The 12,930-nt window shown below is 35.0% G+C and overlaps 1 protein-coding gene across 5 annotated transcripts in view; it reads left to right on the top strand.

The window, feature by feature from the left end:
* The window catches only part of ANKS1B (ankyrin repeat and sterile alpha motif domain containing 1B), a 1,156,804-nt gene that overhangs the window by 218,059 nt on the left and 925,815 nt on the right, over positions 1 to 12,930 (top strand). For all 5 annotated transcript variants that reach the window (XM_060113525.1, XM_060113526.1, XM_060113527.1 and 2 more), the window contains exons 7-8: positions 3,853 to 3,966; positions 4,934 to 5,100. In XM_060113525.1, coding sequence (XP_059969508.1) covers positions 3,853 to 3,966; positions 4,934 to 5,100 — 281 coding nt within the window. The remainder of the gene's footprint in view (positions 1 to 3,852; positions 3,967 to 4,933; positions 5,101 to 12,930) is intronic.

Genomic DNA, 12,930 nt, shown 5'->3' on the forward strand with positions numbered 1-12,930 from the left:
TTTTTTTTTACTTATGTGATATTAAAAAGCGTTTTTAATTAAACACATGTAATAAATATGTAGTTATGAACTTGAAGGTATTAGGACTGTAAAGTGATGATGCTGAGGTATTATCTTACACTTGAATAATACTTTAAGAGTTTTCAGGGATTTTCTATTATTTTGTCTGTTTTCTATAACTATGAGGTAGATAAGTCAGATATCCTTATTCTTTTTGCATGTGAGGGAAACTGAAGCTCCAAGAGGCTAAGTGACTTGCTCAAACTTATATATCCTATTCTAAGTGGTAGAACTGGTGTGTAAATGCTGGGTTAACAACAACAAAATTGTACTTAGTTGAAAGAATACAGATTATTTCCTACCAAATCCAGTAGTACAAGATAATTCAGTCTTGCCAGGCTTTGGTTTTGATAAAGGTCATTTTAAGTACATTTGTAGTTAGTTGCAATTACTAGGTCTACTGAAGGTTTGACAACCATCTAGGTACTACTTTTTCATTTGCAGGATTACATACTTCCCCATTTGATCTAAAACTTTTATGAAAAATTTAGATTTAAGTGTTTTCCATTTCTACTTGGTGATTAGGCCTGATATGTAACATGTTCCCTTAAAAATCCAGTTGTTTGTTCTTTTCTTTCCACTTAGCTCCTGCACTGTTGAGTGGGGATTATCCCCTACAGTTGTTACAGATTGGCTGTGAATGTAATAGAGGGAGGTGGGATGGGTGCCACTGGATGTCATTTGAGAAGCTGAAGAGCAGCTTTGTCCTGAAAGGAGATAGGTGAATTAAAACCATGTTGAGCAGGAGACATGCATAATAGATACAGGAGTCAACGAAGCCCAAAGAGGGGAAAAAAAATAGATGCACTACAGGAGGTCATTATGTTCTTTTCTTTCTTTACTTCCAAAACCTCTCAGGGAAGTTCCCTACAATTTTCTTGTCAATAAAGAAGTTAATTGCAAGTCAAGCGCGTATAGAGATAAATCAGAGGCGAATACAAGTGTGGCTCTTCATATTAATTCAAATTAAAGTCAAGTTGAATGAAAACTGAAAAATAAAAGAGTGATATACAGTATTTAAAAAAGTCTTTCCCTTCTAGGCACTTTGTATTTCATACTGGATTTTTGCCTCTAACTGAACTTTAAAAAAACTGAGACTTGTGCATAATATGTCTTTTGGGAGAAGCAAAATAAATGTCATCCACTAAAAAGGGGGCATGACATAATTACAGACATTTCTAACATATTGCACTGGTTCAACTTAGATGAAAATGTTATTATATAGGAGTAACTCTCTGTTCTCTTAAATGGTCAAGATTCATTAGGTATGCCAATTTGCGATGGAGTATTTGTGACATCTTTGAATTTTTAAAATTATTGTCAAATTTTAGAATGTGAACACATTATATTCTCTGCATTCCTGGTTTTCAAATCACTGGTACATTTTATTTTATTATTTATTTATTTATTTATTTATTTATTTATTTATGGCTGCATTGGGTTTTCGTTGCTGTGTGCGGGGTTTCTCTAGTTGCAGGGAGTGGGGGCTACTTTTCATTGTGGTGCATGGGCTTCTCATTGCAGTGGCTTCTCATGTTGCGGAGCATGGGCTCTAGGTGCTCGGGCTTCAGTAGTTGCGACTCGTGGGCTCAGTAGTTGTGGCTCGTGGGCTCTAGAGTGCAGGCTCAGTAGTTGTGGCACATGGGCTTAGTTGCTCCGCAGCATGTGAGATCTTCCCGGACCTGGGCTCGAACTCGTGTCCCCTGCATTGGCTGGCAGATTCTTTTTTTTTTTTTTTTTCTTTTTGCTGTATGCGGGCCTCTCACTGTTGTGGCCTCTCCCGTTGCGGAGCACAGGCTCCGGATGCGCAGGCCCAGCGGCCATGGCTCACGGGCCCAGCCGCTCCGCGGCATATGGGATCCTCCCAGACCGGGGCACGAACCCGTATCCCCTGCATCGGCAGGCGGACTCTTAACCACTGCGCCACCAGGGAGGCCCTGGCTGGCAGATTCTTAACCACTGCACCGCCAAGGAAGTCCCAAATCACTGGTGCATTTTAAGTCTTATGAAAAAGTTTGTTATTGTAGTAAAGACAATTTATAGTGGATAAAATTACTGCCTGAGGGCCTCCCTGGTGGCGCAGTGGTTGAGAGTCCGCCTGCCGATGCAGGGGATATGGGTTCGTGCCCCGGTCTGGGAGGATCCCATATGCCGTGGAGCGGCTGGGCCCGTGAGCCATGGCCGCTGGGCCTGCGCGTCCGGAGCCTGTGCTCCGCAACGGGAGAGGCCACAACAGTGAGAGGCCCGCGTACCGCAAAAAAAAAAAAAAAAAAAAAAAATTACTGCCTGAGTCAGAAATTTTCAGGATAGAACCCCATAAGTTGCTTTCTTTTCCTATTAGAATTTGCCTAGTAGAATTGCTCTTAGATAGAAACTGTTTGGATAGTATGAAAACAAAAGTGGTTGGCATGATAGCACAAATTTTCTTAAGTGAATTTCAAGAAGAAGGGGTTCCTTCTGAATAAAGAAGCGCAAGTATTGATTTAACCCCTTAGCCAGAGGCTGTAAACCATCCACTGTGGGCTGAATGCATTTTAGCGGGTAGCAGATACATTTTGTTTAGATCACGTACTTTTGGCTCACACGGTGTTTCTGTAAAAATTGAATTACCTTTCAGCATTTAAAAATCTAGGATTTCAACTAACTCCCCAGAGTTTTGGTTTCTCAAAAAAATGCAGGCTTTCGTTTTACTTCATTGCCGAACTTTAGATGGGGCATCTGCTCTCTGGTTAGCCAGGCTCTGCAGGCTTTCCATTTTTTTTTGTTACATTGAGGTTGAATGTTAATCGACATTTATCCCTGCATTCAGATGCTGTTTTCTTATGATTAAGGGAAAAATGAGATGCTTCTTGTACCTATCTGGTTTTGCCATTTATTAGCTGAATGAACATGGCCAAGTTAATAATCCTTCCCCTTTAGTTGTCACCTTTAAAACTGAGATAGTACTAGTGCCTGTGTCATAGTTTTGTGAAGATTAAATGAGTTAATTTATATTAAATACTTAGAACACTGCTGGGTGCATAGTAAGCAATACTTGAGTTTTATTATTATTATATCGTCATCAGAATTGGAAAAATGAGAGATGGGCTGAGTGTGGGACAAAAAATAAAAGGTAAAATGTCAATAATAGGGAATTCCCTGGCAGTCCAGTTGTTGGGACTCTGCACTCTCACTGCCAGGGCCTGGGTTTGGTCCCTGGTTACAGAACTTGGAGCCTGAATGCCGCGCGGCACGGCCAAATAAAATGAAATGAAATTTTAAAAAAATAAAATAAATGACAATAAAAAAAAGAATGGGAAAGAACATTATTTCTTTGTTGAACTAAAGTTCAATACTCAATTGTGCTTATCTTACAAGATTACAGCACCATCATAAATTAAACTTATCCCACTTCATGCATGTATGTTACCTGACTGATCATTATATCCATCTGAATTTGATATCCCTGTTTAGGGATGAAGTCTATTCAAAGCATCATTCAGAGAGTTTTAAACCTTCAGGTAGGGTATATTTACGGAAACTGAGGATGTTAAGGAAACGTTGTGACAAAAATTTAGTTTTCAGAAAAAGTATTCGTGAGTCTCTTCTAAAATATCTTTTCTGTTTTAATTAAAAAGCTTTAAATTAATAGCTCATCATGAAGTTCTTTCAGTTTGTTTGGTTTTTTGAAGGTCTTTAAAAATTTAGGATATAAATAAATAAATGAAAAAATGACCATCAAAAGTAAAACAAAGTTAAAGTTTTTAAAATAACTGAATTCAAGTATGTAATTTCAAAAACTTATCTACACAGAATATTTAGAAGGCGTGGGAAGATCAAGAGTCCTTGAAGCACACATACAGGAAGATACAACACAAGAAACACATATTTCATCTCCTGTTGAGTCTCCTTCCCAGAAAACCAAAAGTGAGTAGCTAATTGTAAAACCCTTGAAATGATACTAGTCTGTTATGTACTAAACTGTTATGTTTGTCCTATATGTACAAAAAGACTCATACTTGTGAAAATGTCAGGTCTAATAAGTTATACTCTATATTTTATCCATTTATTCAGTCAACATTTATTGAGCTCCTGCTATTTGTCAGGCAGTATTCTTGGTCCTGAGATACAGTGGTGATCAAAGGATATAGCAATCCCTGCTGTCATGAAGTTTACATGGAGTGGGTATTTCACAGTTGACTTTTTTTTCCCTAAGGTATGTTTTTAATGTAGAATAAAAATATTTATATCTGGATTGTAACTGCTAGGTTTTTTTCAGAATGAATTATTGGGATGAATTTCCTTTCTGAGAATAATTAGAAAAAATGAATATTTGCATGCAGCCTACAAAACAGTCATGTTGACAGTTGATGCAGATTATATATCTGTTCCTTCTGTTGTCCCTTTATATCATAATTTATTAATTACTTACATAATTATTTGTTTAAATACATTCTATTTCTTTTTATTGAACCTAGGAAGTAGGCTGCCAGCACCATTTCAAATTTGTTAATGAACTGTTGAATGCATTCTGTCAGTGAAGTATAATGCCCATAAAAGACTATTGAAGATTAAATGCTATAGTAAACGAAGCCTTAGGAACTGTAATTCCAGATGCTTTTATGTACTACATATACATAAACCTTCAATACTCATTTCCATTTTGAGAAAGAATAAAAATAGGCAAAACTGAAATTTCTCTTTGTTTTTTAACATTATTGTACTAATTATGATTTAGTACCTTGCTTTCAGCAAAATAAATTTTCTGACAACTTAATCTTGTTTGCCATATTTTGAGTTCTAGCACCATACTAGTTATATTTTTATTGTTTAGCATCAAGTTTCAGCAGTATTCTTTCTTGAAACTTTTGAAAAATTTACTGTCTTCTTACAGGTGAAACTGTGACTGGAGAATTATCAAAACTCTTGGATGAAATAAAGCTCTGTCAAGAAAAGGATTATTCTTTTGAAGATTTGTGCCACACAATATCAGACCACTACTTAGATAATTTGAGCAAGATTTCAGAGGAAGAACTTGGGAAAAATGGAAGCCAGAGTGTAGTAAGTAAGGGGGGAAAGAAGACAATGCGTCTGTCTTTGCCAGTTTGTTGTGTACCTGAGAGGCGTAGGATTTATGTGTTATCCTATCTTCAGATTTAGCCAGTGTCAAATGTCAAGCTTCCTGTTGCTCTTGCCCTGATATTCATTGGTGTTTCATTCTCACCGCATGTGTAGGGAAGAAATGCTTTGATAAATCGCTTATGGATTGTGATGATCTCACTGTTAGACCCTCTTAACACATGAATTCATAGTTTCTTTATGTTCTTTTAGTTTTATTGGGCATAATGATATTGGTTTCCAAAGAAAAAAGAAAACCTGCCTTTTGTCTTTTTTCCCTGTTTTCTCTATGATCTGAGTCTAACCCCATCTTGAAGAAGAAAGACAAAGCTGAACCATGCATATATACTTCCACAGCCACTCCGTAAGTCATTATAGGTGAGAGACGTTGTGGAAAGTTTGACCTGCATATTTCTATAATCTTATGCAAATCCAAATGGATTTGCATGCAACCTATAAGCTCAGAATTTAAATCATGTGTTAGAGATTCTTGCTTATTTGGATTTTTATGTTAACACAATAGCAAGAAAAACTGTAGAGAATCAATCAGATTAAAGTCAAGGTTTGTGTACCTGTCTTTTATCCTATAGAGGAAGGATTTATAGGATGCATTGGTATTAAAGGAAATGCATTATTATGATATGAAACCTTTTCTCACTTTTAGAACTTAGTTTGTTATAGAAATATTACACTTTCTTCAAAAGCCCATAATTGAGTGGATTGTGTTAAGTATGTCATTTTATTTATGAAAGCTAAAAAAAAAATTGCCAAGTATAGTGACTGTTATGAGAACATTTACTTCATTTAGTCACTTATTGTGAACAGTGACAGTTTCCCAGGGTAGTATTTGCTTGTCTAGGTCCATGGCCAGTCTTACCTTATAGGCCTGTTTTTTCTTTTTATCCTTTGCCACCTGTCTTTTGAAAACATCACATTATTGGCTCCAATAAAAGCTCTTTTGAATAATTATGATTAATTATATATATATATATATACTGAAGTAAATACTTGTAGGTTTTACCAGATGAAATTTTTATATTGATGAAATATTTACTGTAGTAATTTTAATGTTAGGACAAAACTCCTTGTTTTAAATAAATCTAAAACAGGTCTATGTTAATTCCAATTACAAACCAGTTACATTTCAACATTTCCTTGAAAGTTGGTTAGAAATTAAAATGTATTTATCCTACATAAACAATACATGGTGTTCAGGTCCACTAAGTGGCTGCTTCGGGCCCTCTACTTCTTAACCCACAGATTTTCTGAAAGCCCTAATTTTCCAGACCAGTGGTTTCTAAACTTTTCTTGTTGTAGGTACCAGTAGTAAACAAATTTTGAGCAAACATCCCAAATGTATTTATAATTTTATATATATATATATATACATATATATATATATATATATACACACACACACATATTCTAAGAATATATGCTATAAATTATGGGGCATATACTACAAGAGAAATTCAAGTGAAGAGGATAAAGAATAAGTGTAAAATAGAAGATCTAATTTTTTTTTCTTTTATTCAATTGGTATCTTGTGCACTTTGGGCTCTACATGATCTGCTTGGAGAACGTAATTCAAACTTATAGCTTTTGGGTGGTGATGGCAGGGGCTTTTGGCATTGAGAGGGTGACATAATTTGGGGAAATGATGGCCAAGTTTTTTTGTAAGTCAAAGACTGTTATTGTGATAGTAGTAAGGGAGAAATGAATGCTCATAAGTTGAAGTTAAGTTCAAAATTCAAGATTGTACTTCCATACAAGCAATCACTGTTTGTTCCTGTGACAAACTTTATATTGAGTTCTTTGAAAATATTGTCATATAAAATATTAAAGGTTACATGAGGCAGAAAAGCAGAGGGTACATATGAGTAAGAGCAAGCAGTTCTATTTATCTGGAATAATAAAGTTTATAAAGGGGGACAATGGGAGATAAGATGAGAAGATAGGTCAAGGTCAGGCCATGGATGGTTTTGAATGTCAGGGTGAGAATTTTGGTATTTATTTTTTAGGAAATGAGAAAAATCTAAAGGATTTTAGACACATAAAAGGCTTTATTGGAAGTGGCCTTTCAGAAGTTGAATCCGTTAGAAACTTGTTATTGAACGTTTAAGAAGTAATGCAATTTCTTAGAACCTTCTCTACAGCCTGTGTTTTATTTGGGTCATTCTTGTTTTGTTGAATATCTGTTTCCATTTTTCACAAGTGTTTTTCCAAGTTTTTAAAATGAATTATACTCTCAAATTATGCAAAAAATTTAATTGAGTACTTACAGATCACCTGATATAGATGGTCATTACCACGTTGTGAGCTATAGAATTTATAATAGCAATAATGAGATGCGGTTTCTGACTTCAGGGAGTTCAAAATTTCTACCCCAAGAAGTCTTCAACTGCAGTGTGCAGACAAGACTAACATATAAATGACAAATATATATTACAAGAGCTGACATTTATTAGGTGCTTGCTATTTGCTGTTCTAATGCTTTATATGACTTATGCCACCTAATCTACACAGTAATCCTAACAATGGAGTTACAGATTTGGGAAATGACTCAGCTGGCAATTGGCAGATCTAGGATTCAAACTCAGAGCCAATGTCATTACTTCCCAGCTACATTTCTTATAATAAACTACCCTGTGGCCAAAGGAATTTTTTTAAAGGGAGAGGTTAGTGATTTATAGGTATTCATTGAAGTCTTCATGGAGGTAGGGAGAAATTAAACTGGGATCTGGAGGAAGGGGACACATTCTTTTCACTTGTATTGGAATGAATGAATGAATGAATGGGAGAGGATTCTAGTCTGCAGAAATAGGATGTGCAAAAGCACAGAGGTGAGGCCTAGCATTTAACATGAGAAGAATTTGTTTTGAAAAGTAGTGGGGAGTAAAGCTGGATAAGTAACGATAATATTTAACACTGATGGAACACTTTATTTATATTAACTGATTTAATCCTCACACTAACCCTATGATATAGGTAGTATTATTCCTCCCATTTTACAGATAAGAAAATGGAGGCACAGAGAACTTGTAAGACTTTCCCAAGTTTACATGGTAAGTACCAGGGCCAGGATCTGAACAAAGGCAGTCTGGGGCTTGGAGCCATACCCCTTACCACTCAACTATTTACTTAGACAACAGGGACAAATAATTAGATTTGGGAAGCTAGTCAGAAGTTTAATATTGATGCTGAAGAGAATAACTTTTGAGTATGGGAGTTCTTTCATGAAGGTGACATTTTTAGAAGATAAAAGTGGTAACTATATGTCAGATGTTCTGGGGAGGGACTCAGACAGTGACTCTCAGCAATGGTCATACATTAGACTTATCTGGGAAGGCTTCAGAAAATACTGACACCCTCAGGTATCATGGCAGACCAACTAAATCAGAATTGTTTTGGCTGACTCTGAGCATTGTTCTTTTTAGCATCTTTATTGGAGTATAAGTGCTTTACATTGTTGTGTTAGTTTCTGCTGTATAACAAAGTGAATCAGCTATACGTATACATATATCCCCAGATCCCCTCCCTCTTGCGTCTCCCTCCCACCCTCCCTATCCCACCCCTCTAAGTGGTCACAAAGCACCAAGCTGATCTCCCTGTGCTATGCGACTGCTTCCCACTAGCTATTTTACATTTGATAGTGTATATATGTCCATGCCACTCTCTCACTTCATCCCAGCTTACCCTTACCCCTCCCCATGTCCTTAAGTCCATTCTCTACATCTGTGTCTTTATTCCTGTCCTACCCCTAGGTTCTTCAGAACCTTTTTTTTTTTTTTTTTAGATTCCATATATATGTGTTAGCATACGGTATTTGTTTTTCTCTTTCTGACTTACTTCACTCTGTATGACAGACTCTAGGTCCATCCACCTCACTACAAATAACTGAATTTCATTTCTTTTTATGGCTGAGTAATATTCCATTGCATATATGTGTGACATCTTTATCCATTCATCTGTCGATGGACACTGAGGTTGCTTCCATGTCCTAGCTATTGTAAATAGTGCTGCAGTGAATATTGTGGTACATGACTCTTTGAATTATGGTTTTTTCAGGGTATATGCCCAGTAGTGGGATTGCTGGGTCATATGATAGTTCTGTTTTTAGTTTTTTTGTTTTTTTTTTTTACATCTCAAGAAAGCTGTTTTTATTTTATTTTATTATTTTTTTATTAGTTTCTGCTTTATAACAAAGTGAATCAGTCATACATATTTTTAGTTTTTTAAGGAACCTCCATACTGTTCTCCATAGTGGCTGTATCAATCTACATTCCTACCAACAGTGCAAGAGTGTTCCCTTTTCTTCACACCCTCTCCAGCATTTATTATTTGTAGATTTTCTGATGATGGCCATTCTGACTGGTGTGAGGTGATACCTCATTGTAGTTTTGATTTGCATTTCTCTAATGATTAGTGATGTTGAGCATCCTTTCATGTGTTTGTTGGCAATCTGTATATCTTCTTTGGAGAAATGTCTATTTAGGTCTTCTGCCCATTTTTAGATTGGGTTGTTTGTTTTTCTGATACTGAGCTGCATGAGCTGCTTGTACATTTTGGAGATTAATCCTTTGTCAGTTGCTTCATTTGCAAATATTTTCTCCCATTCTGAGGGTTGTGTTTTGGTCTTGTTTATGGTTTCCTTTGCTGTGCAAAAGCTTTTAAGTTTCATTAGGTCCCATTTGTTTATTTTTGTTTTTATTTCCATTTCTCTAGGAGGTGGGTCGAAAAGAATCTTGCTGTGATTTATGTCATAGAGTGTTCTGCCTGTGCTTTTTTTTGTTGTTTTTTTTTTTTGTTTCTTTGTTAACATCTTTATTGGAGTATAATTGCTTTACAATGGTGTGTTAGTTTCTGCTTTATAACAAAGTGAATCAGTTATATGTATACATATGTCCCCATACCTCTTCCCTCTTGCATCTCCCTCCCTCCCACCCTCCCTATCCCACCCCTCTAGGTGGTCACAAAGCACCGAGCTCATCTCCCTGTGCTATGTGGCTGCTGCCCACTAGCTATCTATTTTATGTTTGGTAGTGTATATATGTCCATTCTACCTATGTTTTCCTCTAAGAGTTTTATAGTGTCTGGCCTAAAATTTAGGTCTTTAATCCATTTTGAGTTTATTTTTGTATACGGTGTTAGTGAGTGTTCTAATTTCATTCTTTTACATGTAGCTGTCCAGTTTTCCCAGCACCACTTATTGAAGAGGATGTCTTTTCTCCATTGTATACTCTTGCCTCCTTTATCAAAGATAAGGTGACCATATGTGCATGGGTTTATCTCTGGGCTTTCTATCCTGTTCCATTGATCTATATTTCTGTTTTTGTGTCAGTACCATACTGTCTTGATTACTGTAGCTTTGTAGTATAGTCTGAAGTCCGGGAGCCTGATTCCTCCAGCTTCATTTTTATTTCTCAAGATTGCTTTTGCTATTTGGGGTCTTTTGTGTTTCCATACAGATTACAGAATTTTTTGTTCTAATTCTGTGAAAAATGCCACTGGTAATTTGATAGGGATTGTATTGAATCTGTAGATTGATTTGGGTAGTATAGTCATTTTCACAGTGTTGATTCTTTGAGCATTGTTCTTTTAAAAAGCTTATTCTAACATGCACACTATTGGCCTAGAGGACCAAAAATCTGCTGGGACATACTGAGGTAATTCAGGCCTCAGATGATGCGTCTGAACTGAGGTCTTGATAACACCACAGGATTATAGAATTTTAGATGTAAATAAATCTGATAGATCTTCTGGTGCCCAGCCTAATTCCCATACTCTCCAGTGTAAGAGCTCTCTTGAATTAGGGAGGTTTTTAGTTTATCATTAAGGAAAATTCAAAGTGTAGTCCAGCCATAGTCCTAAATTACAATTATTTCTATATTTTAATGCAATACTAAATGTGCAAAAGAGTTTTGTTTATTATTCACATTATTGGCTGAGGATGGGCATTTGGGTTCATTTAAAATTTAATTTTAGATTATATGAAACATTCAACTTAGTCATTGTAATATGAAAAATAATTCCAAAATTTTAAAGAAATCAAAATGTAAGGAAAATATGTTTTGTAACATTTATGTTATTAATTAATGTATTTTTCATATTAATTATTTGGCTTGAATTTTGTGGGTATTTTAACTATTCTTCATCAGTTTAGCTTTTATTGCTTTTTTCTTCCGATAGAGGGCGCTCTAATTCAGTAATTTAAAATACAAAATCAGCCGTCTTATGTAAGAACTTTTATTTTTGAATTGGAGGTTTTGGTTTTATTAACATATTAGCCTTAAGGTGGTAGTTTGAATAATTTTACTAAAATAAGTGAATTAGAAATGAAATTCTTATTATGATTGTATCTATTTGATAGAAGGTTTTACATTTAATGTGAAGAGCATCTCAAGTTAAAATTACATTTTATTTTGTATAAATTTTAATTTAAAAGTCAGTCTGTTTTAAATTCCTTTATAATATGCATATGGAATCATTTTCTAAGTTGAATTAAGACATTATATAATCTAGAATGTAAATTTTGAAGAAATATAAATATCTTCACATTCTTTATCAACCCCTGAAATTTAGGTTTTTGAAAGAATATAAAATTATCTGAAAAAAATTTTCTATTCTCTTCATTTGTTTTTCCAAGTCGTATTTGCAGCTTTCTGTCCATGTTTGTAAACAACGTACACAACTCTTAAATGTGAACACACCATGCCTTAGAGAAATTTGATGATAGCATAAGATCATTAGAATTTAGGTTTCAGGAAACATTGTTTTAAGATATAAAATTAAAAAGGCATTATTGCCTCATCAACCTATGTCTCTAAGAAATAAATAAGAAGCATCAGGGATGAAATGCATTATGTAATTTTATGTAATTTTTCTTCTGAGGGGAAACCTAGACACAAGCAGCATCTAAGGGTTATTGTTTGAAAGGGGTTGTGTTGGCAGGTTTTGAGCTATTTAACTCTTCTCGCTTATCTCTTTTATGTTATTTCACTTTTGGTCCATTATAGAATCCTTAATTATGTGTAAGCTTTCTGAAGATATTTAGCATTTTAAGATTTCAGGTTCAACTTCTCAGTTTTTATGCCAAGCTTCTATAAATTGCATGAGAGCACTCTCAGGGTGGGGAGGGGTGTCTATAGGAAAATATAGTTAATTTGGTGCCAAAATTTTCAAGTCTTAAAATAGACTCAAATTAGGCTGCCTAAAATTCAAATGATGTTTCTGATACAAAGTTAACTTTCAAACATATTTTAACACAATTCTAGAGCTTAATATCAGGAATGCAGAAATTTCAGAATTGTGAGAGACTTTAGTGGCTATCTCATCCAGTTCCTGTCAGAATCAGAGTACTTTGGGAAATGAATTTTCTATATAGAGTGTTCTTCTTACAAGATTGTAAGTGATTCTTTAGCATATATGAATTTTTTAAATAGTGGAGCTAAATCTTAAGCAGTGGTAACTATTATTTTACTGGGAATATAATATTCAGAAGGGTATTTGTAACTTTAATAATTCATGTCTTACATAGTTGAACAAATTTTTTGGAAGTGATGACTCAAGGCTGCTGTGTATTAAGCCCAGGTTTGGTTTGTCCTAACAGATTCTCCAGGATTTAGGGAATGCCTAGATTCTGTTGATCTATATTTGTATTTTGAAACTGATACCATTAACCATATATATGTACTATATGTACACGCAAGGAAAAATCCAGAATCAGAATGGTAAGATTTTTGTCTCTATTTTTACCCTAGGAAGAAAATTTCT

The sequence above is a fragment of the Mesoplodon densirostris genome, chromosome 11 (genome assembly GCF_025265405.1).
Source record: "Mesoplodon densirostris isolate mMesDen1 chromosome 11, mMesDen1 primary haplotype, whole genome shotgun sequence".
NCBI lineage: Eukaryota > Metazoa > Chordata > Mammalia > Artiodactyla > Ziphiidae > Mesoplodon > Mesoplodon densirostris.